The sequence below is a fragment of the Crocuta crocuta genome, unplaced genomic scaffold, assembly GCF_008692635.1.
Source record: "Crocuta crocuta isolate KB4526 unplaced genomic scaffold, BGI_CrCroc_1.0 scaffold266, whole genome shotgun sequence".
NCBI lineage: Eukaryota > Metazoa > Chordata > Mammalia > Carnivora > Hyaenidae > Crocuta > Crocuta crocuta.
The window spans coordinates 4,657,680-4,685,356 of NW_027531005.1; the positions used below are offsets into that span (position 1 = coordinate 4,657,680).

Below are 27,677 nucleotides of genomic sequence, written 5' to 3' on the forward strand. Positions count from 1 at the left end.
GCTGGGGGGTCGCCGGGCTTCGGGTGTGGGCGTGCGAGGGCCCTGGAGGTGTCGAGGGTCCCTCCGGACCCCCTCGGAAGCACTGCGGGCGACACGCGTGCGCCAGGGCGAGCTCACTAGCGGGCGAGGAGCCGTCCGGCGTCAGGAGCCCCCCAGCCGCCCGGCGCACACACGTTCNCCAGCCCCCGCTCCCCCGCCCGCGGCGCTCCCGGGCGGAGTTTCCTCCTCTGCTCATTGTTCCCGGCCCAGCGCCCGCCCCGCCCCGCCTGCCCCGCTGCAGCCGCCCGCGCGCTCCTGGGCAGGGGGGAGGGTAGGCAGAGGAGGGGGGGAGGAGGAGAGAGGAGGAGGAGAGGGGAGGAGGAGGGGGCGGGGACGGNGCAGCCACCCGCCGCTCCGCCGCCTGGCTCCGCGCCTCAGTCCGGATCTGCCGCAGCGGTGGCGAGGAGAGGCAGCTGGAGCGCAACTCGGGAGCCCCGGGTCACCACCCGGCCGCGGGAGCCACAGCCAGGCCTCCCTGAGCGGCGCCCACGCTCTCGCTGTTCGGACGCTCGCACCCGCAGCCACCTGCTCCCGGCCGGAGGCCAGGACACGATGCGCTCCGCGCTGGCGCTCTCCGTGCTGCAGCTCTCGGTGCTGCTGCTGCTGGTGCCGCTGCCGCGGCCTGTCTTTGCAAATGGTGAGTGGTGGCCCGGACTCCGCTGGGATCCCCCCCTCCCCCGCCTCGTGCCGGTGTGCCCACAGCCGGGCCGCACTTCGTGGCGGGACCTGGAGCAGCGCCTGTGCGCGCCTCTCGCCCGGGCCACACGGGGAGCCCTGACCTTGAACCATTCACGCCCCTTCCAAACCCGAGAACACTGCAGGTGCCGGGCCCGAGCGCGGATTGTCCCGGGTCTCCATTCGGGTGGAGTGGGCGGTGGATTGTGCTGGGGCAGACCGCGGGACGACAGCCCTGAATGGGTTTGCGGGCAAAGAGAGCGGGGAGTTGGGGCATCGCCAGGCTCAACGTTTTCGCGGGACCCCCGAGGTCTGGTCACTCTTTCTCTCCGTTTTTGGAAGGGGATGAGCAACGGTATTGTGTAGTTGATTCCAGCAGAACAGCAGGCTGGAAGCTCATGCGGAAGTCCCTGAAGCAGGTGACAAGCCTCCAGTAGCAGCTCAGGCGGTGATGTGTTCTGCATTTGCAGCGTGTGCGGTTCAGCCCTCCTGAGCCTGTGCTGGGACAGGTAAAAGGGGAGTAAGTGGGCCCTCCACAGTCTCAGAGTCGCCTAGCTGAGTAGGATCCTTGTCTCCTATGCCACCAGGGAACAGCTCCCTTCTTGGCCATAGCCAGGAAGGTGAGACCCCGCCTGTCTCTTTTATAAACAGGAACTTGTCTGCTGGAACAAGGTTGGGTGCACCTTAGAAACAGCCCTCATATTTTTTCTCAAGGTGAAATGTTACCCTTTTGGGGAGACAGGGGTGGCTGCAGACTCAGCCAAGAAAGTGTCCCAAAGCCCCTGAGAACAGCTGGAGATTCAGCCTCAGGAAGGAGATGCGTTTCTTTGTGGCCTGCCTGAGCACATGTCTGCTGGGAGAAAGAGAGGGGGTGGCGCTCCTCCCCTAGGTAGGGCCAGGAAGACTTCGGTGACAGCCCAGCGAGGGAAGGGACCTTGCTGCTGGCAGGCACTGGCATTTGGAGCTGAACTCTTAGGGGGCAGAGTGGGAGGGAATGGCTGTACAGCCTCTTCTCTGCACTGTGTGCACCCTTCGTGGTAGGGGGCTGGGTCTCTGAGGGCAAACAGGTGAGACTCCTGCGGTCGGTGGCCCTGAGGCTCCACCAGCGTGGCCTGAAAAAAGGAGAGGGCACTTTCAGTGGGCAAAGGTGTGTGCCCCCAAAGGGTATTTTGTGGTGTGAAGAAGGGTCTGAACAGCTCTGAGGATGGCAGTCACGTCAGATTTGCATACCCTGCTGGGCTGAGAAGATTATGGAGCTGGGGCCACCCCCAGCCCTGCTCTCAGAGCAGCCAGAGTTCAGCATGGGGATTGACGTGCACCTGTTTGGAGAGAGCTTCTTGGCACCACCTAGAAGGGAGAGGGGCTGTGTCAGGAGGGATAGACTAATTCCTGGGGCTCCAGAGCCTGAAGAGACTGAACTGTGAGGAGAGGCTGGAGGCTGTTCTGCACTAAGAAATGCTCCAGAACCGCCCATGGGAAAAGCTCTCAGCCCAACGCGCTGCTGGCTTCAAGGCTGGGATGGTCTTCTTGGGCATCTGCCCAGCCAGAGCCGATGCCTCTTTCCGGAAGCCCTCCTTAAGCCTAGCACAGGGCAGGGCACGTGGTAAGGGCGTGATCAGTGGTAAACAAATGTGGTGAACAGAGCCATACTCCCATCCCCCCCAGCAAGTCTCTGGGCCTTTCCAAGCCCCCAGTGCCCAATCACTAAAATGCTAGTCCAATATATAATAAAGGGGTAAAAGGAAGTAGTTTGAAACCTGTAAAGCACAAAGGAGTAGTAGTAGTAGTAGTAAAGTTTACTTATTTTGCATGCCGGGGAGGGGCAGAGAGAGAAGAGAGAATCCCAAACAGGCTCCGCACTGTCCATGCAGAACCTCGAACTCTGGGAACTGTGAGATCATGACCCAAGCCGTAATCAAGAGTCGGACATTCAACCAATTGAACCGTCCAGGCGCCCCTGTTATTATTATCATTATTTTGTATACCTGGAGACAGAAAAGGCTGAGGAGTGCCGGTGTGGTGTTCAGTACACTCCCATAGGGACTCAGTAAGGACTGCTCCATCTCTGCCCTTCCAGGGCGTGGCCACCTGGGCTGCAGTCATCAAGGATGGTGTNGCTTACCTTTTTTTAATTACAGGTGAATTACATAGCCTACAGCATAAACAGCATTAAACCCAGGGGTTAAACCGAGGGGCCCAACAGTCATTAGACTCCTTTTCAGTGCTTTTGGTTTGATATTCATTTAGTTGAGCCACACGGTGAGCTGCACCTATGAGCCTCAGTTCTCTTATCTATAAGATAGAAGAAAAGAGCAGAGAGCACCTCTGGTTTCATGTTATATAATATTTCTGGGGTTTTCTTTGCCCTTTAGCTGCCGAAGGACAGGCTTTGTATTATCCATCTGATCGAGTGATTCTGAATTCTAGGGAGGGAGAGGCAGCTTGGTGTGGTGGAAATCGCTCCGGGGCACGTGGGTGGTTCAGTCAGTTAAGTGGTTCATGAATTTGAGCCCCGTGTCAGGCTCTCTGCTGTCAGCTCAGAGCCTGCATCGGGTCCTCTGTGCTCCCCCTCCACTGCCCCTTCTGTCAAAAATACATAAACATTAAAAAAAAAAAAAAAGAAAGAAAGAAAACAGACTTTGGGTCAGATAGACCCCTGAGACCATAGACAAAATAGTGAACGTCTTTGAGCCTCAGTTTCCCCGGCTGTAAGATGATAACAAAGCTACCTTGCAGGTTGCTCTGAAGGTGGGAGATAACATAGAATGATCCGACAGTGTGCCCAACTCATGGTCAGAGCTTAAGTCCTGGCTGTGGTGATTAATAAAGCGTATGAATTGAGAACTTGATCGGTCTGAGGCAACTGAGTGTCAGGATCCTGCTGACGTTTGTGAGTATCAATTGACAGATAGTTGCAAAGACTGAAGTTTTAGGGCCATGAGGTGTGGGAAGATGAGGCGTGTGTAAAAGAAGCGCTAAGATGTGGGTAGGGGCGACCTAGGCCAAGCTTCCTGAAGGAGGTGGGAGTTTATACAGGGATTTTAAGATAAAAAGGGTCAGCGTGGGGTGGGCTGGCTGGGGCTGAATGAATTGCTGGCTGGAGGCGAGACACAGATTGGGTTCTTGAGGTGGTGTGAGCTGCAGGAAGGCTTTGGGGAGGACAGGTGAGTTTGCAGAGCCCAGGGAGAAAGTTCCATGGGAGGAGGTTGGATCATGGTGGGTATTCCTAGCATGGTCCTGCTTGGGCTTGGCTCTGAGGCAAGAGGGAGCAAGCTATGGGGGTTGGGAGCAGACCGGGCTCAGCAGGGAAGGGGGGAGGGGAGGNCCAGATCTGTGGGGTGTGTCCCTCCGAGGAGGGGCAGGTGTTGGAGGATGTCCTCTGGCAGTCAGCAGGGCACAGAGGTGGGACAGAGGCATGGAGGCCTTGCCACATCTTCCTTTTCCCCAGGCGTGCGTGTTGAAAGGGAGCGGAGGGGCTCCTGCTGGTTGGAGTTTGATCCCTCTGCTCTTGGGAAGCCGAGAGATGAAAGGGCTCTCACCTGGTTCGAATTCCTCCGAGCAGGGAAGACTAGAGATTTAACCCTGGATAATATCTGACCTCAGGTCTCCTCTCTGCTGACAAGCCTTCCCTGGTTTCTAGACGGAAACAAATTATGCTCCGGGGTCTGTTTGGGTGTCTCTTCCAGCATGCGGAGAGCCCCTCCAGGGCAGGGGCCCCAAGCAGCAGTGGGCACCGAGCAGTTGCTCAAAATTTTACCTGCACCTTTAACTGAGGGGAGCTGGGGCCTAGACCTTGCTTTCAGGCTTTCAGAAAGGGAAGTCCTAGGCCAGCTCATGTCCTGGGCAATGATGGTGGTCAGTGGGCTCTTTCTGCAGCAGCCAGAACTGGCAGGGCCCAACCGGCGGCTGCTGTGTGGACGGCTTGACTAAGCTAAGTTCAAGGCCCTCCACTCCTAAGGGAGGTAGGAGGAGCCCTGTGGACAGCGTACTCACTGCGCTTCTTGGTGGGGCGGGCGGGATTTAGGTGGTCCTCCCCTAGTGAGAGCCTGTGTCTTCACATCCTTGGTGCAGAGGCCCCGGGAGCCCTCTGCAAGTTTGCTGAACGGAAGCTCCATGCTGGAGAAAGAGAATGACCCTCTTCTGCCCGTCCCCTGCTCAGCAGGTCCAGCCCGAGTCCCAGCCTGCCTAGAGACTTCCTCAGAACTAGAGGCCACGGCGCTCGGGCCTCGCTCGGGCCTCGGCTCTGGGCTCACTTCCTATTTGTGCCTTAGGGTATGAATGCAGGGCTGGGAGCTCAGCTGGTGGGTTTTCCTGTCGCATTCTGTTCCCAGGGACATAGGTGGAGTTGCATGGAGTCTCTCTCTTGTCATGGGTCTTGTCAAACAAGGTGGCAGGTCTAGGTTTATGACTCTGGGCCACCCAAGCCTCATGACTTGGTATTCTTTTTCTTTTCTTTCTCTCTCTCTCTCTTTTTTTTTTTTTTTTTTTGAGAGAGAATCTTAAGCAGGTTCCATGCTCCGTGTGGAGCCCAACACAGGGCTCGATCTCACAATAGTGAGATCATGACCTGAGCCTAAATCAAGAGCTGGACACTTAACTGATTGAGCCACCAGGCGCCCCTGTAGATCTTTTTCTTCTTCTTTTTTTCCCTAATGTTTTTATTTTATTTCTGAGAGAGAGACAGCATGAGCAGGGGAGGGTCAGAGAGAGGGAGACACAAAATTGGAAACAGGCTCCAGGCTAGCTGTTGACATAGAGCCCGACGTGGGGCTCGAACCCACGAACCGTGAGATCATGACCTGAGCCAAAGTCAGACGCTTAACCGACTAAGCCACCCAGGCGCCCCATTGTAGGTCTTCTCTTAAGGAAAGCCTTCAAAAGAATCTACACAGAAGTTCCGTCGCAAGGAGCCTCTTCATATTTGCAAAAGCACTTGTCATTAGATTCCTACAAGTAGCTGTACAAATAGAATTCAATTGGCAAAGGGTAATTTCCACGCTGCTTCTAAATAACCCAGAAAATCATAGAACACAGACTCCTAGAGCTGGGAAGCCTCCCGGAAATCGTCTTCTGCACCCACTCATTTTTCAGATAAGGGAATGCAGACCAGGGGGTGGGTTCAGTTGCTCGAGTCCTAGTGACTCCCAGTGACGGCACCCAGGAGATGCGTGTGCACGTGTATGCAGCCACAGAGTGCGGTAGCAGGGCTGAGCCTTCTGTGCTACTTCTCCCCGGGGCGTTGGAGAACCTCCTTAAAACCCTTTATAGAAAGGGTTCCGTGAAGGTGAAAACGCTCTACTGTGTCTAGACTCTGCTCGTCCCTCCACCTTCACGGCGCGCTGAGACTTAGAGCTACTTTATTACCCAGGAGTTAGATTCTTCAAAGGTTCTCCCTGCCATGGCAGTGTGCTGGCCACCAGGCTGCCACTCTGTGCCTGTCTGCCTCCCACTGCCTGCGAGCCCCAGCGGTGACGATAGCATCCAGCCTCTGGCATGAGCAGGGTGCTTCTTGGATACCTGGTGTGCAGATTCAGCCCTCCTCACCTGCCCCCCACCCCAATCCCTGGTGTTAGCTCTGGGCTGCGGTCCCACCCTGCACCACTACAGTAATGGCCGGCACAGACCCCCAGCTTTATTTGGCCTCCCGGCCATCCATCCTCTGTCTGTCCCCACCCCTTTCCCTGACAAACCACCGCCACCCTCTCTTCCTTTGTAGCCTTATCCCCCTCGGGTCAGCCACCTTCAACTTCCCTACGGCCAGGGCGCAGGGTGGCACCCTGTCCGCCAATTGTCATGGCCGGAAGGCTGTGTGCCTCAGCCCAGGGGCAAGAGAATTCAGAGGAATGGCCGACTGAGGCTTGCCATGCAGCCCCAGGTTGGGGTGCTGGGAGACGCATGGGCTGACCGGGAGCCTAGACTGTCTGATCGCGAGCCTTTTAGTGCTCTGACTCAGGTCGACATAGAAGGGACACTGGGGAGGCCAGCCCTGGTGAGGAGGGCACTTTGCAGGCCTCACATCCCTTCTAACCCGAAGTTCATGGAGCACAGTCCTAGGGGACCCTCTGTTCCCGTCCAGTCTGATTCCCATGCTGACTTGCTTTGAACATGCTCCCTGGAGCCACAGTCTTAGCCAGGATAGCACGAGGTTGCCTTGGAACGGCTTTTATCTTACAAACCATTCCAGAGAGGGGAAACTGAGGCATAGCACTGAGGACTTGGAGTAGGTGACAAAACCAGCTTTTCTCCCAAATATCCACGTGCCTCACTCCCTCCTTTCTGTTAGGCACCATCTCACAGAGGGCTTCTGGGCTGCTTGCATAACCCACCCTCAGCTCCTTACTTACTTGTGTTTTCTCCATAACGCTTATCACCTGATGCATACTCGTTTCTGCCTTTGTGTGTCTCTCCCCTGAGTGGCCTCTGAGTTCCATGAGGACAAGGTCTTCTGTTGTGCAGCGTTGTAGCCACGGTACCTGGGAAATAGTAGAACTGTTTACTGAATGAATGAGTGAATGAATGAACGAGTGAGTGGCAGAGCTGGCTTAGGAACCCAAAGACTTGTCTGCTAGTTCTGTGCTGTCCACTTGCAAGGCTCTAACCTGGTTGCAGAAGAAGAGAGGCAGGTGGCCCATGGGACTGGCCCAGGACCTGGGAGGGATGGATGCCTGGGCACGAAGGTGGAGCAGAACTCTTGGAGGTAGGGGTGCTGTGGGAGGTGTGGCCTCCTCATAGCTGCTTCTGCCCCCTCCCCCCCCCCCAGAGGACCCTTCTGTTAAAGGTTAGGGCTGCTGGTTGTTAGGACTTGATTTGGCTGCTCTTAGCAGCTAACAAATAGCGGCCTGACCAAGACAGAAGCTGTCTGTCACTCACGCGGGGGAAGTTCAGAGGGCTGGTATGGTGGTTCTCTTCTCATCAGCAGCGTGCCGTCTCATGGTTCAAGATGGTTCCTGGGGCCTCGCCTGTCAGGAGAAAAGAATAAGAAGGGTACCTGCCCCAAACCGCACACAGCGCTTCAGTTACATTGGTTGAACAGAGCTTGGTCCTGTGGCCACACCTAGCTGCAAGGGAAGCAGGGAAGAATACTTTCCTTAGGGAAGAGTACTTTTTATTTTGGGTACCCATGTACGTGCGCCAGCAGAAGTCAGTGGTTCCATTACAAAGAAGTCACAAAGAATGGATATTGGAGTAGGTCACTGGCAAATACTACCACAGACTAAGTCCCTGAACACCTTGGTTGTCTCTGCAGCTGCCCGCAAATCTCATCTTGCCAGTCAGATCGACTCTGCTTACGTGAAACCCAGGTAGTTGTCTGCCGTGTCCTAAGGCTTTGCCCCCACGGTGGCTGAGCTATTTTCAGCTTCTCTGTTGTCTTTTTGTGGCTCCAGCTTTTTGGTGTACTGATGGAGGGTTTCCTTGTGATGCACTTGGAGCTGCATTAGTGCCTTGGGGACCTCCGATGAGCAGGGCTTCCTCCAGAGCTATCCCTGGGGGACCTACTTTCCCACACTGTCCTTTGAAGGGAAAAGTATTTTGACACCCTGTTCTCCCCTTCCCAGCTCAGCAGGGCAAGTACAGGGCCAAGGGAAGTACTGTCTTAAATGTTTGGTCCACGGGACGCCTGGGTGGCTCAGTCAGTTAAGGGTCTGACTTCGGCTCGGGTCATGATCTCATGGCTCATGGGTTCAAGCCCTGAGTCAGGCTCTGCCAACAGCTCAGAGCCTGGAGCCTGCTTTGGATTCTGTCTCCCTCTTTCTGCCCCTCCACTGCTCACACTGTCTCCCTCAAAAATAAGTATTTAAAAAACTAAAATAAATATTTGGTCCCTGGACACTCCTGAGAGCAGCGGCTGGAGGCCAGTGGCTTCACACCTGGTGGAGGTACTCTGTGGAGCTGCCCTGGGGACCGCCGAGGGGTTGGGATACACACCTGGAGGGAAAGCTAAGAGAAGGCCAATGGAGGGGGTGGACTTTGCATCCCATCCCACTTTGTGCAGCTCTGTTTTTATCTGTTCTGTAGGTTAGGTCTCCACATAAGAATTCCTTCAAGAAAAATTCTGCTGTCAAAGAGAAGAAAAATTTAAATCTCTTGACGTGATGCGCCAGGCTCTGAAGTTAGAAGCATGGAGTTTAGTCGGGGCTTTGGCACTTGCTAGGCTTGTGGTTTCAGATTTGTTCCTTGGCCTCTGTTTCCCTTGCTGTGGAATGGGTATAATGCCTTCCTCTGCAAGTGTGGATTACATACAATCACACCGGTGGTGTGCCTGACACATTTTGGTTTTACTTCTTTTACTGGCTTTAGGTCTAGCCCAGTGTGAGGTGTGAGGAAACAGACTCTGCCCCCCCAACCCCCCAGTTCCTGGTTCCCACCTGGTGCTTGTCACTCCTTTTCTCCGGGGCACTGCCCTTTCACTTTAGGCTACAAGTCAAAGAGGCTTTCCTGAAGCCACCAAGACCTTGACCTCGGAGCCCCTGAGGTTCTGGCCATCACACTGTGAAATGGAGGGTCACATTCTACCACTCCTTTTCTGGATCAGTGTCCGTCTGGCTGCTCTTTCTCCACTGCCCTGTCGCGGGCCACAGGTCTGAGTATCACCCTCTAAATAGCTTCCTTCCTCTTCCTCCAACCCTCCCTGACTCTAGCACCAAATTCACCATGGCACCATCCAAACCAGGCAATGAAAACATGGTGGAGGTCTTTATAGCATCTCCCCTTCAGGGAGGAGGGGAAGCAGTCCAGCAGCAAATACAAACCAGAGAACTGAGAATCTCCTCCCAAAGGGGAGATACTTTTAAGTCGGTAAAATGAGCTCGGGCTCAAACTATGCCCAAAGAGAACACCAGTAGGGTCCTTGATGGTAAGAGTTCGGCTCTCAGTAAATGTTTGATAAATGAATAGAAAGTGTGTCATGAATCAAAGAGATGCATGATCCAAAAAGTTTGGAAAAAAGGCTGCCGACTCGATTCCCCTTCTTGGGAAATCAGTGCATATTATGATCTTAAATGCTCCCACATGCCCCTCACTAAATGTCCTGTGCTTAATTCAGTGTCCTCCAAATGTACTTGAACTGTGGAAACAACCTTTCCTCCTCTTTAGCGGCACCTCCGTGAATCTGGTGGGGGAAATACGGATGTAAAGGTAGAGGGACGGCCTGCCGCCGGTTGCCCAGGATGGAGAGGTAGCCCGGGCCGTCAGACCCGGGGCTAGAACCCGCGCCGTCCTATGTAAAGACATGGACCACTGGGTGTGTGCTTCCAGTCTGGAGCCTTGCTCAAGCAGGACCTTCTGGAAGTGGAAATGTAGCCTTACAGCGCCCTCCTTCCTGAGGGGATTTGTAGGAAACCACGGGGGAGCTCGTGGCCAGAATAAAGGCTGCCCGTACCAGCGCGTGTGTGGGGAACAGGGTCCGTACCAGACCGGTGGCCCAGCATGGGTACTTAATAATGGCAGTGTTTCTCAGATAGTTGAAGGCGTTATTAAGAAAATTATGGGTGGGTGTGTTTTTGACATTTGAGCTTTCCACCCAGATGGGGGCAGTTGTGGCTTTGCTGGTTGATTCTGGCTGCTTTTTTCCTATTGTGCCTCTGCTCCTGCTGCTTTGCGGCCTTGTTCCTGACAGCATCACAGTTTCTGTTTTAAATTCAGTCTGAGGCTGTCCCCTTGTCCCTGGGGCTTGGAGAAGGGGATTCCCGAGGCCGCGCTGCTAGCTGGTGCTGCCCAGTGGCTCACCTGGGCAGTGTCGCTTTGTCTTCAGCCCTGGTCAGCGCAGAGCCCCTCCTCCACCTTCAAGCTATCATTTTTCTGGGAGCCAGGGAACCAAGTGGTGGAAAGGGGGGGACTCTTGTTTGATGGGGTCACCAGCTTGCCGTGCTTTCTGAGCTGCTGCAGCACATCTTGCATCCTCACAGTGGCGTGGGGGTTCCATTGCTCAAGCAGATGTAGCGCCGCACCCTAGGCATAGGGGGCGCTGCTGAGTAGAGTGTGTCTGGGTCTCAGCCTGTCCGCGCGCGGCAGCTCTTGGCTATGAGCCCAGTCCCCAGCATGTCCCCTTCTCCTGGCCAGACCACTGCATCTGGAGACCCCGGAGTCCCACACGGAAGTACTCACCCTGAGGTCATCCTCATTTTCAGCTTCTCAGTGGCCACAGTGGACATTAGAGGGCATGTGCTGTCGACAGTTGGCTCCTGGGGATAGGCAGGGTGGGAGCTGGTCCACAGGCTCTCGTTCTCCCCTTGGCATCTCGGGAGGTGGCACTTGGCTTTACTGCCAGGCCTGGGGAGACTCTGGGAGGCTGGTCCTGACCTCACAATATCACATCTCTGAATTCATGGGCGCTCTGGGGCAGGCACGGCAGCACACCAGCTAGAGCTGCCCCTGGGGCCTCTTGTTACTTAAGCTTTGGTGTACGTAAGTACTTGTGTGTCCGTGTGCATGGGGTGACGGCGGGCATGGAGCAGATACCCAGGAAGGTGGGTCTTGTGTTGGGTGTTGAATAAAGAGCAGGGGAAAAAAGAGAAAGCGGGTTTGTGAGAGGAAGATGCTCCCTCCCTCCGGGGCCGGGAGTCCTCTGTGTGGGCCTGTTTTCTCATCTGTGTAGGAGGGGCTGGCCCAGGGGGTCTTGAGGACCCTCCTGTGCAGTGGTCTGGAAGGTTCCAGAAACTGTGAGCATAACAGCCCTGGGTTCAAGTGTGTGGATGGATGTATCTGTGACGGAGGGGCACTGGGGGTGGCATGCCCAGACTGGGCAGCACTGGTGCTTCGAGTCGCTAGGAGCGGCTGGAGGTGGGAGAGGGAGGGTCCGTGGTGTCCTGACTGTCGGCAGGGGCCTCTCAGGATCCAGCTGGCCTAGGCCCTCTTCCTCTTCGTCTCCTTACAGCTCAGCTGCCATCTTCCCCCTCCGGTGGCAGGAGGGGAAGCAGGGACTGGAGCCAGGAGCATAGGGGCGTATGCACCCCCCGGGGTAGAGCGCCTGCTTTGGGAGGTGGGCCACAACCTTCTAGAAACCAAAGAAGGTATGACCTGGTACGCAGAACTCTTGACCATCTGTTTGCCTATTTCTCCCTCATTGGGGTGGGATGAAGTGATGTCCCAGGGCCCTTTAGTTCTGATGTCAAGACCCAGGCACGTTGAGGACAGTGATGTCTGCGTGACTTATGGAGCAAGGGAGGTTCCCAGCTGCCGCAGACTCAGCCACATGTTGGCCCGCGGCTGCTCGGTAGCTCACTGCCTCTCTGGCCCCTGCTTCCCCAGCTGCTTCCTCAGCTGAGGGGTGGACAACAGCTCCTTTTCCGGTCGCATCTTTAGGCGTGATGTCATTCCTGTAAAAGCAAACATTGGTCTGCAAGGGAAGATGAGAAAGGCGACAGTTTCTGGGGCTAGTGTCTCTGAAGTCCTGTGGCCTTGGGTTGTGCCACTGTCCAGAGGGTTGCACCCACTTTCCAGATGGGAGACCCGAGGTGGCAGGATGGTGGTGAATTGCCCAGGCACGAGCTGAGTCTGCGGGTCTTGAGGTTCCGGCCAGCCCCTTTGAACGTAGGTATGACTTAGTGCCCTGGGCGTGGGAGTGGCCAGATGAACTTGGCCTGGACATCCGTACCCACCTTGCATGGTAGCAAGACTCCTAACACGAGAAAGAAAGTGGGGGACAGGGGTGTGGGAGGCCACAGGGTAGGGGATGGTTCTCCCCCTGCCTTCACCCCTTCAGGAGCCCCAAGTCTGACTTTGGGCTCAATCTTGAGTGACCTAAGCAAAGCCTGACCATCTTTCCTGACCTGGAAAGTTTCAGAGGGAAACATTCCATTTTACTGTGTCTTCTGGAAAGAGCCGTGAAAGCACTGTGTGTGCGTGCGCACGCACCTTCCGTTCCCCCCTCTGATGTCATTAAGCCTCCTTGACTACTTTTAGGGGCTGAATTTTCAGCGGCTTGGACACCTGGCTCCAAGCAGGCTGGCTCTGGGATTCTTGATTCACTTCCCAAGGCGGCGCCCATAGGAAGCCACCCTTCCTTGACTAGCCTTCACATCTCAAACACAGGAGGACAACTTGGCTTTGTTTAAAAGGAACGTGGCTTTTAACTTAACTTCCCCCCCCCTCCCCCCCACAGGCCTTGGCGGGGGTTGGGGGGGAGGGATGGGGGGGACAAGAGCCAGCCCTCAATTGTTTAGCTATATTCACTTATGAGGTTTGTTTGTTTCTCTTTAAGCAGTACTCCTACCAGACCCCCACTCCCCGCAGGCAAGCCGACCTCCTTTGTCTTTAAACACCAAAGAAGTCTAGATTAAAAAAAAAATTTTTTTTTAATGTTTACTCATTTTTGAGAGAGACAGAGCACAAGCGGGCAAGGGGCAGAGAGAGAGAGAGAGACACAGAATCTGAAGCGGGCTCCAGGCTCTGAGTCGTCAGCACAGAGCCAGACACGGGGCTCAAACCCACAAACTGTGAGGTCATGACCTGAGCTGAAGTTGGTCGCTTAACCCACTGAGCCACCCAGGTGCCCCCAAAGAAGTCTAGATTTTGAGCTTAACAGCAGAGTAGTCATGTTTTCCCCCCTATTTCTTAGGGCTAAGCATAGTCTTGGGTGATGGAATTTCGGGTTTTTACAGAATTAAAAAAATGTTTTTTAGTTTTTATTTAAGGTTTTTTATTTCTGAGAGAGACAGCGTGAGCAGGGGAGGGTCAGAGAGAGAGGGAGACACAGAATCTGAAACAGGCTCCAGGCTCTGAGCTGTCAGCACAGAGCCCGACGTGAGGCTTGAGCCCATGAACTGTGAGATCATGACCTGAGCCGAAGTCAGACGCTTGACCGACTGAACCATCTAGGCGCCCCTAAAGAATTTTGTTTTTGATTAAAGAGGGAGAGGGAGAGAGAGAGAGAGACAGAGAGCGAGAGTGAGAGCGCATGCGAGAGAGAGCAAACGGGAGGGGGAAAGGGAGTAGGAGAAAGAATCTTAAGTCCCAACACAGGACTCGATCTCAGGACCCTGAGATCATGAGCTGAAGTCGGACGCTTAACTGACTCAGCCATCCAGGAGCCCCATGGCTTTATTTTTAACGTGCTTTGCAGAGTAAGTGGAGTTTCAGATGGGGAGCCAGCTGGCTGAGCCTTAGCTCCCCCTACCCCAGCACACACACATTTCGTCTGGGGAACGTGCGCTAATAACACGGATTATTCTGCAGCAAGAAGGATGCAGGTGTTATTCCTGGAAGGGGAGAATTCTCTCCAGGACAGAAAAAAAAGTTTGGAAATTTGGAAGGCTGTGCTTGCTGCCTTAACCTCCAGCTTCCAGCAGGAGGAAACTGGTCATTCCCAGGGAAGTTCACAGGCCCCATTTCACAGAACTTTCTCATTCTGCTCACAGAGGCCACTCTCCCACCTTCTATTCGGGACTTCCCTCTGGCTTCTGGCCCTTGTTTGTTTTCAGCCTGGAGCGGAGACTGGTCCCTGGTGGAGGTTTCCAAGGGCAGTGGAGAAACCCATACACATCTGGTTATTTTCATGGCTCCGGGACCGGGAAGGTGGCGTGGGAATGACAACGTGCTCCCTCAGAAAAATATTTACCAAGGTTGTTTTTGAACTGACCGCTGAGGGAAGAGTTGGCCTCCGAGCGTGTGCCCGAGGTTGAGGGAACAGTAGGTGCCCCAGGGGAAGCGGTGGGGTCAGTTGCAGAGTTGCTGGGCTCCGGATGCGGTGGTGGTGGTTCATGGTCATGGGCGCTGGCCTCTGTGGACAGCCCGGGCAAAATCTGCTCCTGCCCCCTCTGCCCCATAGCCAGTCCCCAGTCTGCTCTGCAGAGAGCACAATGATGGGACCTTCCCAGAGGGTGTGGGAGACAAAGCTCTCCGTCCAGTGTCTGGCCCGTGTGATAAGACCTCAGTAAGTGCTAGATAAAAGCTTAAGGGTGATACGGTAAACTGTTTTGGATGGGTGGGTTTGTAGAAAATGCCACTGTGTGCGGAGGGAGGAAGCACTTGTGCCCTGTGGTCTCAGACCTGACGCTAGCCCAGGGGGGCGCTCGGTGCCCTGCCCGCCCCCGTTCCCAGCCCTGGCGTGTACATTTGTGTCTCCGGCACGCAGTAGGGTGTTGGCAAGATTGTCAGCCTGGCTTTCCATCCAGCCAGACCTGCCCTTCTGCAGATGCAGAGTATTTTGACATTTCCCCCCAAAGCTGATAACGTTTTTTTTCAAAGTGTTCATTTTGCTCCCAGGTAGCTCTTTCTCTCTCCCTTGGCTGCCGAGGCTCAGACGCCTTGGGCTCACACAGGACCTGGGGCTCACACCCCAGATCTCGCTCTTTTTGTGCATCACACACGGTCCTTGAATCCAATACTAAAGCCGGGCCACAGGGCACTCCATTTCCTCCCCAGGGCGCTGCCCTGTTGTCCTGACCCCTGCACGGGAGCCCCTTCCTGGCTCTGGTGAGCTCAGCAGGCCGGCCATCACCCTTGCCAGCACCCAGGCCAGGGGGTTGGCTGCTCCTGGGCACGCTGCCTGGTCAGACAGATCAGGATTCACATGGTCTGCAGCAGCTGAAGGGATTAGGAGGCCCTGGGAAGGGTATTGTTTTAAGGAGGTTAGCCTGTCTTTCCAGCTCAGGAAGAGCCCCAGCCCCTTTCCTGGACAGGCTGGTTGCCTGCACACCAAGCCTGAAACACCTGCCCCAAACCTCCAGGGGTCAGCGTGTGCACGCTCCGCATTAGGAATGGCAACGACAGGTGGCTCCGAGGGCGGCCGCAGGCCTGGGACAGGGACATCAGGGTGGGTGGAGAGAAGAGGAACCCAGCAGGAGTAGGGGCTCCGGGTAGAGGCTACAATCTTGGGTGGCACCGTTGACTAAATTCCAAGCTCTCCTCATACCTCTCTGCCTTCAGCAACAGAATTAGAATAATGAGTAATCCAAAGAATGTATTTAGAAAAGCTTCCCGCTGAGCTCAGTCCTGTACAGGATGGGGGTGGGGCTCCACCCTCTGACCCCCACTTGGAGAGCTTCTGATGAGGGTGGGGTGGGGGTGTGCAGTCAAGTCTGGCCTCTCATTGTCATTAGGAGGGACTGCAGAGGTCATCGGAGCCACCCCTCTGTGAATCATATGGAAACCGAGGCCTCCTGGGGCTGGTTCTCCAGGGAGGGAGGGGAGAGCAGAGTGGCCCAGAGCCCCTGGAAGCCAGATCAGAGTGACAGCCAGCCGGGGGTCTGGGATGACCAAGCTGAGTGGAGTGCCTGGAGGTTCCGTCTGGGGGCAGGTTGTGGAAGCTCAGGAAATAGGGCCTGGGGTTAGCTGTGCTGCCCAGGCTCCACACGGAGTTGCGCAAAGTACAGACATGTTCCCCCAGAGGCGGGAGCTGCAGTGTTCATGCGGAGTGGCTCGTGCTGGGAGCCACCCGAACGCACCCATCAGCAGTGGGATGAGTGAGTACATTGTGGGATGTCCACACAACAGAGAACAAACAGTCCACAACGACGCACCATGAGAAGGATGAATCGTGCACATACGATGCCAAGGGAAGGAAGCCAGACCTAAACGTCAATAGTGTGTGATACCATTGACAGGCACACAGTTAGCTCGTGGTATTTCGGTCAGAAGAGAGCTTACCCTTGGGGGATGGCGAGTGAGGGGAAGGGAAGATGATGGGTTTCCAGGATCCTGCTTCCTGCTCTGTGATCTGGGTACAGGCGTGTGCTCCGTCGGCACTTGTGGTGGGTGCAGTTCTCTGAATGTATGTAGTTCTTTTTTTTTTTTTTTAATGTATTTATTTTGAGAGAGAGAGGGAGGGAGTGCGAGCAGGGAGGGGCAGAGAGAGAAGGAGGGTGAGAATCCAGGCAGGCTCCATGCTGTCAGCTCGGAGCCTGATCCAGGGCTTGAACTCATAAACCGTGAGATCATGACCTGAGCTAAAATGAAGTATCAGTCGCTGCTCAGCCGACTGAGCCCCCCAGGCGCCCCTGAAAATACATAATTCTTCCCTGAATCGCTGTTAAGATACAAGAAGCGGAGCTGTTCTCTGAGGGTCTCCTGATCCAAATCTGGCCAAACCCCCAGGCTCCAGAGAGTTCGGTGGGGGTCCCAGGAGCAACCAGCTTCGAGGGGAAGAGGAAGGAAAGCACATTAGGTGCACTGACCTGCGTGTCTGCTGGCTGACTTCTACCCTGGCCATTCCCATGAGGGTCGAAGGAACTACAGCACTAGGCAGCCCCAGACTTGGGAACACAGCAAGCGCCTGCCGGGGATGGGTGCTGGGCAGGTTCCGGTGGGAAGAGAGTGGCCAGGCCCCTCCCAGGACACCGCTAGTAAATGATAACAAGCAGGGACGAAGAGGGAGGGTACCTCTAAGGACCACCACACACGCTCACCTGTCTGAGGTCTGTTACTGGACTGCGGTGCTCTTAGATTTTATAATTCTTTTTCATTACTTGACTAGGTAACAATTCAGGTGTTCCTGTTTGTGGTATGAATTACAAGACCTTTTTGTCACTGTGCTATCATGTGGCTTTGTTTTTTTTTTAATAATTTTTTAAATGTTTATTTCTTGAGAGAGAGACAGAGCACAAGCGGAAGAGGGACAGAGAGAGAGGGAGACACAGAATCCGAAGCAGGCTCCAGGCTCCGAGCTGTCTGCATGGAGCCCGATGCAGGGCTCGAACCCATGAACTGTGAGATCATGACCTGAGCCGAAGTCAGATGCTCAACCGACTGAGCCACCCAGGCGCCCCGATTGTGGCTCTGTTTCTAATAGTCTGCTGGTACAAGTGGCTTTCACTGGGTCCTTGTGGGAAATCACAAACTGGTGTCCACAGCTGGATGAAAATCCGAGGTGCCAGGAGGCTCACTTATATCGGGCAGGGGTCTGCAAACTACAGCTCAGGTGCCAGCATTTGTCAATAAAGTTTTATTGGGACACTGCCACACCATGTACTCACATACTCACTCTGGTGGATATTCTGGCTACAGTGTGGCTGAGGCATGTAAGGTCTGAAATATTTACTCCTGGACCCTTTACAGAGAAAGCTTGCTAATCACCTGTTATACATTACTGTGGCACAATGTCATCACTTTGTAAGGCCTGAGAGATGGAAGTGGCTTGCCCAGGTACCGGCCCCAGGCCGAGAAGCAGCCCAAGTCAGCACCGCAGGGTGCCCTGGAAAGAAAGCTGGTCCTCAGTTGGCCTCGGCCTAAGCATCTCACCCCTCTCTTGTCTTTTTTCCCACCTCGGTTCCTTATCAGAAACTTTTGGAGTGTTTCAGTTTAACACTCATTAAATGAGCTACCACTTAAAAGCCCCTGACCCTCAGTCGGTATCAGTACATTTTAATATGTGAGTTCCCCACCTTCTTTTAAAAAAAATTTTTTTAATGTTTATTTTTGAGAGAGAAAGATAGAGCGTGAGCAGGGTACGGGCAGAGAGAGAGAGAGAGAGAGGGAGACACAGAATCCGAAGCAGGCTCTAGGCTCTGAGCTGTCAGAACTGGACACCCATGAACCGGGAGATCATGACCTGAGCTGAAGTCGGACGCTTAACCGACTGGGCCACCCAGGTGCCCCAAGCTCCCCACCTTAAGGGTCACTTACCAGGCTCAGTCGTCTTCACACACACCTCTCAGGATGGGATGGGAAAGGAGGCAGAAAGGATATGGTTTCGGTTTACTGAGGAGGAAAACCAGGTGAGAGAGAGAGAGAAAGAGAGAGAGGCACACCTGATGTCTCTCTCCCCTGGTGCCCTGTCCACCCCCACCCTGTGGGCCCGCATGCCAGAGGCTGGCCCCAGAGCCCAGCTAGCCTTAAACAGCTCTCCCTGAAGGGACCCTCAGGCTGCCCAGCCTTTCCCTGTGAGGCTGTGGTCTGGAGTTGCTCTCAGGGCAGAACTGGAGGCTGCGGCCAGAAAAGCCCCTCCCTCCCTCACCTCTGCTCCTGCTCTCCCCCAGGCTTCTCTGAGGAGGTGAGGAAGATTCCCACTTATCCCTTCTCTGTATCTGGGAATTTGCTTGACCGTAGCCACCCTGACGCTGTCACCTTCCCCCAGCCCTTCCCCTAAGGAGCCGCGCTGCCTTGGAAAACTCTGGAAGAGACCCAGTGGGTCTGAGGATGCCTTGTGTCCATCCTCCCCTGTGTCCAGGCCTGTAGAGATGTGAACACCCCAGACGGGGAGACATGTGAACGGCGTGGCCCAGGGGAGTTGTGGCCGAAGGCGTAACTCCGGGCTCTCTTAGGGTATAGTAGTCATTTCTTTTCTTTTTTTTTTTGAATTGTATTAAATGTTTATTTTTGAGAGAGAGACGGAGGCAGAGCAAAGGAGACACAGAATCCAAAGGAGGCTCCTGGATCTGAGCTGTCAGGACAGATCCTGACGTGGGGCTCGAACTCACGAATTGTGAGATCATGACCTGAGCCGAATCAGACGCTTAACCGACTGAGCCACCCAGGTGCCTCTCATTTCTAACATTAACTAAGGACTTTCTAGGTACACTCACTGCTCTATGTACTTAAAGGTACCGGTTGGTTACTATTATTACCCTCCTCTTCGCTTTTGACAGATGAGAAAACAGAACAGAGACCCTTTCCTGGCACACAGCCAGTGTGTGGTGGCATGGGGACTGAAATCCGGCTGCTCGGGCTCCCGAGAACGTGCTCTTTTTTTTTCTTAATAGAAATTGATTTTCTTTTTTTAAAAAAATATTTTTTTTAACGTTTATTTTTTGAGAGACAGAGACAGAGCGTGAGCAGGGGAGGGCAGAGAGGGAGACACAGAATCCAAAGCAGGCCACAGGCTCTGAGCTGTCGGCACAGAGCCTGATGTGAGCCTTGAACTCCCAAACTGTGAGATCATGACCTGAGCTGAAGTCCAATGTTCGGCTGAGCCACCCAGGCGCCTTGAAATTGATTTTCTTAAAGTTTATTTATTTATTTTTGAGAGAGAGTGTAAGCAAGAGAGGGGCAGAGAGAGAGAGAGAGAGGGAGAGAATCCTAAGCAAGCTCCCAGCTTTCAGTAGTGTAGAGCCCAAGTCGGGGCTTGAACTCCCGAACTGTGACCTGAGCTGAAATTGAGAGTTGGACGCCTCACCCACTGAGCCACCCAGGCGCTCCCTGAGTACCTGCTCTTAAGCATCACCATGTGCTGCTTTCGTGGAGGGGGAAAGGGAGAGGGTCACAGTGGGACAGAGTGGGGATGTGTGTAGGCTGGAGCTGGCTACCCGCAGGCCCTGGGCCACACTGTTGGTGGAGGGGACAGGGGACAGGAGAGAAGGGAGGGTTGTTAGCTTGGGGAAGGAGAGGTGGGATGTGCCCTCTGTGCCAGGGAGGCGTGTACCCACATGAAGCCTGTGCCTCTCTCCACGGCCGAGGGACAGCCGCGCTGGACAGCGGCAGCCACAGCCCTCTGCTGCCCGGGGAAACGGCCAGACGGGGCCCCACCCTGGGAGCGAGCGCCGGGCAGGCCAGCTGACGCCAGCTGATAAGGGCAGAACAATCTAGATTTGCAGAATGCCCGGAATGATCTCCCCTGAGGGGGCAGCTCCGGCCCCCCCCCCCGGAGAGGCATGCTGGGGCGCCAGGCCCCACAGTCCCCCGGGGTGCTATGCTCCTATCCAGAAGCACCAAGGAGGCAGGCTCAAGGTGGGGCCCGGGAACCGCGGGGGTTGGTGTGGGGGAGGGTCAGGGACGGGGGACCAGAACCTGTGCCCTCTGCCCACGCAGCCTGAGCAGGGCGGAGAGGGCCGCCGGCACCTGCCCTTCCCGCTGCTCTGTACTCACGATTAACCGAGCCCCTCGTCTTTTTTTTTTAATTTTTAAAAAATGTTTTATTTATTTTTGAGACAGCGCACGAGAGGGGGAGGGGCAGAGAGAGAGAGGGAGGCACAGAATCCGAAGCAGCTGAGCCCCTCGTCTTAACTCGGGCCTGCAGTGAAGACAGCAGCGTGGTCGGGAGCCCTTTCTCTGGCTTGTAGGCGGCCGTCTTTTATGTGTCCTCACTCGCCAAAGAGGCGAGGCTGTGGCTCTTCCTCGTGTAAGGACATTGCTCCCACCTGGGGGCCCCCCTCATGACCCCATCTAACCCTCGTCGCCTCCCAGAGGCCCCCCTCATACCGTCACATTGAGGGGTAGGGCTTCAGCCAGTGACTTTGCTTGGTGTGGGGACGCGGCACCCCTTATGTCAGGGAAGTCGACCAGGTGCATCTTGGGGGCCCTCAGCCCAAGCAGTGGGCTGTTGGGAGAGGGTACAGAGAACAGCCCCAGAGCGCATTATCCCCGTTTTTCAGACGGGGGCCTGTGGCAGGCCGAAAAATACCGCTACCTACTCCCCACCCCCGTGCAAAAAAATCACCTTTAAATCCTCAAACCTGTCCTCCTCACCGTATTTGGACAAAGGGTCTTTGCAGCTGTAACCAATAAGCTAAGGATCTTGACGTGAGGTTACCCAGGTGGGCCCTGAAGCCAATGACAGGTTTCCTTATAAGAGACCAGGAAGAGAGGCGGTGGTGTGACCAGGTGGTGGATTGGCCCATAGCCCCCCTGAGAGGCTGGAAGCGTCCCCCTTGGAAGCTCCTCCAGAGGGCCTCCAGAACTGTGACAGAGTACATTTCTCTGTTTTCTTATTTAATGCTTATTTAAAGAGTCCATAGGGAAAGAGAGAAACAGAGCAAGAGCTGGGGGGGCACAGAGAGAGAGGGAGACACAGAATCCGAAGCAGGCTCCAGGCTCCAAGACGTCAGCACAGAGCCCGACCCTGGGCTGGAACTCACATACCGTGTGATCATGACCTGAGCCGAAGTCCAACACTGGCTGAGTGACCCAGGTACCCCTACATTTCTCTTGCGTTAAACCACTAATTTGTGGGGATTTGTAGGCAGCCAGAGAAAACTGATACAGGGCCCAAGGCATAAGGAGGGTCAGGGCCTTACCTGAGCCCAGTGCAGACCTGAGGAGAAGGTCGAAGCCGGTTGGTGGAGGTAGGGGGTCAGCCTGCCTCTTCCCCGCCCTGGGCCCCTAGCCCAGAGCTCTGACCTTTCCCAGCCATTGTTCTCTGCCCCCAAGCCCCTTGCTGATGCTGTTCCCCCAGGTCAGGCTCCCCACCCTCCCCAACCCCAGCCAAGGCCTGCTTAGGACCTCTGGGCGAGGGTGGGAGCAGGGGCTGGCTTTCTTAAAGCCCCAGGGATGCACATCCATAAGGGATGGGTTTAGGACAAATGAGCAGAACGTAGCAAACAGCCTCCAAGGACAGGACCCACTTTGGGGCAGAGGGCAGAATCCAGAAGAGCCTCTTGGGGGAGGCAGTGAGTGCTCGGCTCAGTAGGAGGTGGGAGATGGCAGGGAAGGATGACCAGATAGTGCTGAGACCAGGAACTTGTAAAGACCTGTATGGAATGGGGGTGTGTGTGGAAGCACCAAGGTGGGGACATGACATGGGCGAGCCCAGAGGAGCGCAAGGGGCTGAGTGTGGCGTAGACCGAGGGCGTCTGAGTCTGGGGCTCCCCAAAGCTCCCCCTCCGCCCCACATCGCCATAATTCCCCACTACCGCCCAGAAACAATAAGCAGACCAGACCACCATGGGCAGCGGGGTTTGGGAGCGGAGAAGGCTGCGTTCTGGCGGGCCGGGAGGGGCGCGGACTTGAGCCAGGCTGCGTCTGCGGGGTCATCAGGCTCCTGGCAGGGGAGAGGCTCGCGGAACAGGTGGCACAAGCTGGAGTCTTGAGGGCGGTCAGTTCTTTGAAAGGGATGCCCAGAAGGCACGGCCTCTGCAGCGGCTGCTCAGGGTGGCTCTGGTGCCACAACAGAAGCAGAGCTGCCTTATGCCGTGCTTAGCAAAGTGCCTCGGCATCTGCAGGGACCTCAGAAATCCTGTCCTTTTCACAGCTGTGCTTCGTGGGGGATCAGAGAGGCAGAGCTGGGATCCGAGTGTTCAGATCTCTCTGGATTCCTGGTCTATGTGCTTTCCTTTGTCACTCCAGTCCGGAAAGACACCAGCTTACCCCGCCTGGTTGCTGCCATTTTGCTGGGCACTCCCCTTCTGCCCCTGGCTTTTTGGTGTCCTTTCCCTGGAGGTCAGTGTAGTTGGGGGTGATGAGCTGGGGGTAACAAAGGAAGGAGGGGGTGGATGCGGGTGTCCAGGCCTGGCCCTCCCTCCCATCTCACTGCCTTCCTGCCGTCCTTCCACACGCCCTCTTCCTGGGGTATTCTTTCCAGTTTCCTTTCCCGCTATTAATAGCCAAGTCACCCCAGGTCTGTCAATGGCCAGGAACGGGAGGAAGCAGGCCCTCGCCCAAAGGCTGGGAGCAGCCTTCTCGTCTCCCCCGGGAGCAGACAGGCCACGCTTCCCCTCCTACTCCCCCAGTGCAGACAGGCATGTGGAGGAATGCCCTTGCTGGTGCAGCCCCCTGCCCTCTCCCCCCTCCCCCCTGCCCCGGCTCATTTCTTTCCAGATCTGCTTCACTGTCCCCTGCTGCTGGCTGTTATCTCTGACCTCTTCGGCTCCCCTCCCTCGCTACACTTTCACTCCTTCCTCTCCTCCTCAATTCTGGGTGACCTCGGTGCCCACTTGGATAAACAGTGAGATACCCTGGCCTCCCACTTTCTTGACAGTTTTCCATCTCTGCTGTTTCACAAACTGTACGTCCTCTGAAATCCAAGCGCTGCATTCTTGGATTACTCTTCCTCTGCCGCCCAGTCCATGTGCTCAAGTACGCCTGTGCTTGGACCTATACATATACACAATCCCCGAACCGACACAGACCCATCCCCTCCTCGCGGCGTCTAGGCCTCCATCTGTCCGTAAGGATAACCCTCCTGTCCTTCACTATCTACCGTCATAACCCCGGCCTCACAAATATCAAGTCCCGTGCACCCCCTCCCTGCCATGCACTCACCTAGCGGACCCCGTTCCCGGATGGACCCTGACTCTGTGTTTTGCGTGCCCGCACCCGAGCGCTGGAACACTGTGGGGCCAAAATCATGTACTGTCTGATTGGATTAATTTAAAATGCGTGATTCCAGGCATCCGTTTGGCACCAACTACTACTTGGCATTCATTCTTTATTTCTCAAAGTGCAGACCTCTGACCAACAGCGGCAGAATCCCTGGGAACTGGTTAGAAATGTAAATTCTCATGCTCGGTCTCAGCCCTGCTGAATCAGAAAGTCTGGGGCTGGCTTCTGCACTTAGGGTTTTAACAAGCCCTCCAGGTGATTCTGATGCTCACTGAAGTTCCAGAACTGTTTTCTAGTAGGCTTGGATTTCCCCCTTTTCAAAACGAACATTTTGTACTTTTTCCTTCCATGTAACTTCATCTATAACAGCATGACTTGATTGAGAACTAATCTTCCCCGCCACCAAAATTCCAAATGCACTTAGGTCTATACCCATCTTCTTTCCATTTCCAAGGCAGAAGTGTCCAACCTTCTAATGAAGGTCAGGTCCCCTGGGGAGGGGCGGGGTAGCCACACATGTATCCCCTTCTGTATCTTAAGGACCCAAAGAGACTGTAGAGAGGAAGTAAAACAAAAGGAACATTCTTTTTATTTTTTTTAAGGCTTATTTATTTATGAGAGAGAGAGAGCGCGTGAGCGCGTGCACGTGGGATGGGGTCAGGCAGAGGGAGACAGAATCCAATGCAGGCTCAGTGCTGTCAGCAAAGAACTTGGGGGACTTGAACTCACAAACCATGAGGTCACACTCTGAGCCAAAGTTAGTTGCTTAACGGACTGAACCACCCAGGTGCCCCTATAGAAGTCCTTAAAAATATATTTTATTTTTTTTATTTTTATTTATTTTTTAATGTTTTTATTTATTTCTAGGAGAGAGAGAGAGAGAGACAGTGTGAGCAGGGGAGGGTCAGAGAGAGAGGGAGATACAGACTCTGAAACAGGCTCCAGGCTCTGAGCTGGCAGTCAGCACAGAGCCCGACGCGGGGCTCGAACTCACGAACCGCGAGATCATGACCTAAGTGAAAGTCCGACGCTTAACCGACTAAGCCACCCAGGCGCCCCTTAAAAATATATTTTAGATACTAACTTTTTATGACTATTACTGTTAACAACTATTTTCTGATTCTTTTTCATTTTCCTTTTGCTTTCTCTCTTTTTTTAAACTTTTTAAATCATTTTAGATTTGCCAAAAAGTTGCAAAGAGGATAGAGCTTTGTATCCCTTTCCTTCAGCTTTGCCTATACGACCCTGGTACATTTATCACAACTGAGAAATTAACAGTGGTACAACACAATTAAATTACAGACTTTATTCCTATTTTATTTCCATTAATGGTCATTTTTGTTCCAGAATACATTGCATTCAGTCACCATGTCTGACTAGTCTCTCCCAATCTGTGGCAGGTTTTCAGTCTTTCCTCATTGTTTATAATCTTGCTGGTTTTTAAATGTACTAGCCACATATTTTGTAGAATGGCCTTCAATTTTGGTGTGTCTGATGTTTTTAAATTTTTTTGTGATTAGATTGGGGATATATATATATCATTGATTTACTTTGTTTTTTATTGAAGTATATGTAGTTGACACGTTCAATTGTGTATTAGCTTTAGGTGAACGACCTAGTGATTCAACAACTAAGATACATTAGGAAATTCTCACCATGATAAGTGTAATTACCATCTGAGGAGTTAGGTATTTTTTGAAAGAGGAGGGCAGAGGTGAAATACGTTTCTTAAGACATCTTATCAGGGGACATGATGACTTGTAACTGATCATAACTTCCCATCGATGATGTTAACTTTGATCATTTGGTTAAGATAATGTGTCTACCAGATATCTCCACCTTTTTTTAAAGTAAAAATTTTTAATGTTTGTTTATTTTTGAGAGGTGGGGAGAGGCAGAGAGAGAGGGAGACACTAATCTGAAGCAGGCTCCGGGCTCTGTGCTGTCAGCACAGGACCCCACATGGGTCTCAAATCCATGGAACCGTGAGATCATGACCTGAGCTGAAGTCAGATGCTTAACTGAGTCCCCCAGGCTCCCCCCCGCCCCGCCAGGGTTCTCTACCTTAAAGTTGTTACTGGTTTTCCCTTTCATTCTCTGTTAGAAGAGAGCCCCTAAGGGGCTCCTGGGTGGCTCAGTCAGTTGAGCATCGGACTCTTGATTTGTCTCTGGTCCTGATCCCAGAGTTGTGGGATCCAGCCCCACATCTGGCTCTACCTTGTGNAATAAAAAAAAATAGAAACAAAAAGCGCCCCTAGGACCAGCGCAGCCTCTGATGGGGATGAGGGTGGGGGAATATACTTCCTTCAGGAGCCGGGGAGAGTATCTACAAATTCTTGGAATTCTTCTGTAAATGATGATTTTGTTTCTTCTCCCCATTTCCGTTTACCAGCAAGGATTCCTGGAGCTCCACTTGCTCCAGGTATGACCACTTGGGGCTCCTTCAGATTGCTCCCTAGGTCTTGTGGACTTGGCCTGCTTTTTTTTTTTTTTTTAAGCACTTCCTTACTTTCTGGCATTATGACAGGTCCCAGGCTCCTCTTGGGTTTTCCCTCCATCAGCACTAGAATCAAGCCATTTCTCCAAGGAGCCCTGGTTGTTGATTTTGGAGAATAGTGGGGTATACTTGAGGCCACTACTTTTTAAAAATGTTTTATTTGTATTAGGGAGGGAGACAGTGTGAGCGCAGGGAGGCAGAGAGACTAGACAGAATGTGAAGCAGGTTCCAGGTTCCAAGCTGTCAGCACAGAGCCTGACGTGGGGCTCGAACCCATGAACTACGAGATCATGACCTGAGCCAAAGTCAGATGCCTTGCTTGTAGCTTCTTTTTCTGACATTGAGAAACTTGGCTCTTGTTGTTCATCATTTATTTACTTATTAACCAACCTTAGTATACATATAAAGTAGATTTTATTTTATTTATTTATTTATTTTAATGTTTTTATCTCTAGGAGAGAGAGAGAGAGACAGCGTGAGCAGGGGAGGGTCAGAGAGAGAGGGAGTCACAGACTGAAACAGGCTCCAGGCTCTGAGCTGGCAGCCAGCACAGAGCCCGACGTGGGGCTCGAACCCACGAACCGCGAGATCATGACCTAAGCGAAAGTCGGACGCTCAACCGACTAAGCCACCCAGGCGCCCCGAAGTAGATTTTAAAAAAGGTTTTAATATTTATTTATTTTTGAGAGAGAGGGAGTGTGAGCAGAGGAGGGGCAGAGGGAGAGAGAAACACAGAATCTGAAGCAGGCTCCAGACCCTGAGCTGTCAGCACAGAGCCCGATGCAGGGCTTGACTCCTGAACTGCGAGATCATGACCTGAGCTGAAGTCGGATGCTTAACTGACTGAGCCACCCAGGTGCCCCTAAAGTAGATTTTTAATTGACAACCCATTCTCTCCCCTCCCCTCCCCTCCCCTCCCTTGTAGGCTCCATGCATAGTGTACAGCCCAATGTGGGGCTTGAACTCCTGACCTTGAGATCAAGACTTGAGCTGAGGGGCACTTGGGTGACTCAGTTGGTTAAGCGGCCGACTTCGGCTCAGGTCATGCATGATCTCACGGTTCATGGGTTTGAGCCCTGCATTGGGCTCTGTGCTGACAGCTCAGAGCCTGGAGCCTGCTTCAGATTCTCTATCTCCCTCTCTCTCTGACCCTCCCCTGCTCAGGTATTTCTGTCTGTCTGTCTCTCAAAAATAGATAAAAAAACATTAAAAATTAAAAAAAAGGCTTGGGCTGAGATGGAGAGATGGATACTTAACCCACTGAGCCACCCAGGCACCCCAACAACCCACACTCTTGTGAGGAACAAATTTACCACTTAGAGTACACTGTTTATCTATGTTCCTTTTGTCTTTAGCTTTATAGTACCCAGTCAGTAAACTTTGTTTCAGTTACTTTGGTTAGCACTTTTCTCCCATCCCTCCATGAGGTTATGTTACACATTTGCAGCATAGTTAAATTTATTTTCATAGTCTGCATTACATCCTAGGATTTCCTGAACATCTCTGTTGATTTTTTTGTTTCCTCAAAATTTGCATTAAGTAAAGTTAATTCTTTAGG

General features: G+C 53.6%; 1 protein-coding gene and 1 non-coding gene across 2 annotated transcripts in view; one reads left to right on the forward strand and one right to left on the reverse strand.

The window, feature by feature from the left end:
* The first annotated feature begins 379 nt into the window (after window positions 1–379).
* The window catches only part of PODXL (podocalyxin like), a 52,855-nt gene continuing 25,557 nt past the window's right edge, over window positions 380–27,677 (forward strand). The window contains exon 1 of the mRNA XM_077770719.1: window positions 380–676. Within this exon, the coding sequence (XP_077626845.1) occupies window positions 592–676 (85 nt within the window). The 5' untranslated portion in view covers window positions 380–591. The remainder of the gene's footprint in view (window positions 677–27,677) is intronic.
* Window positions 5,471–5,555, reverse strand: TRNAQ-UUG (transfer RNA glutamine (anticodon UUG)). The gene has a single exon. It is a non-coding gene; the product is annotated as a tRNA-Gln (tRNA).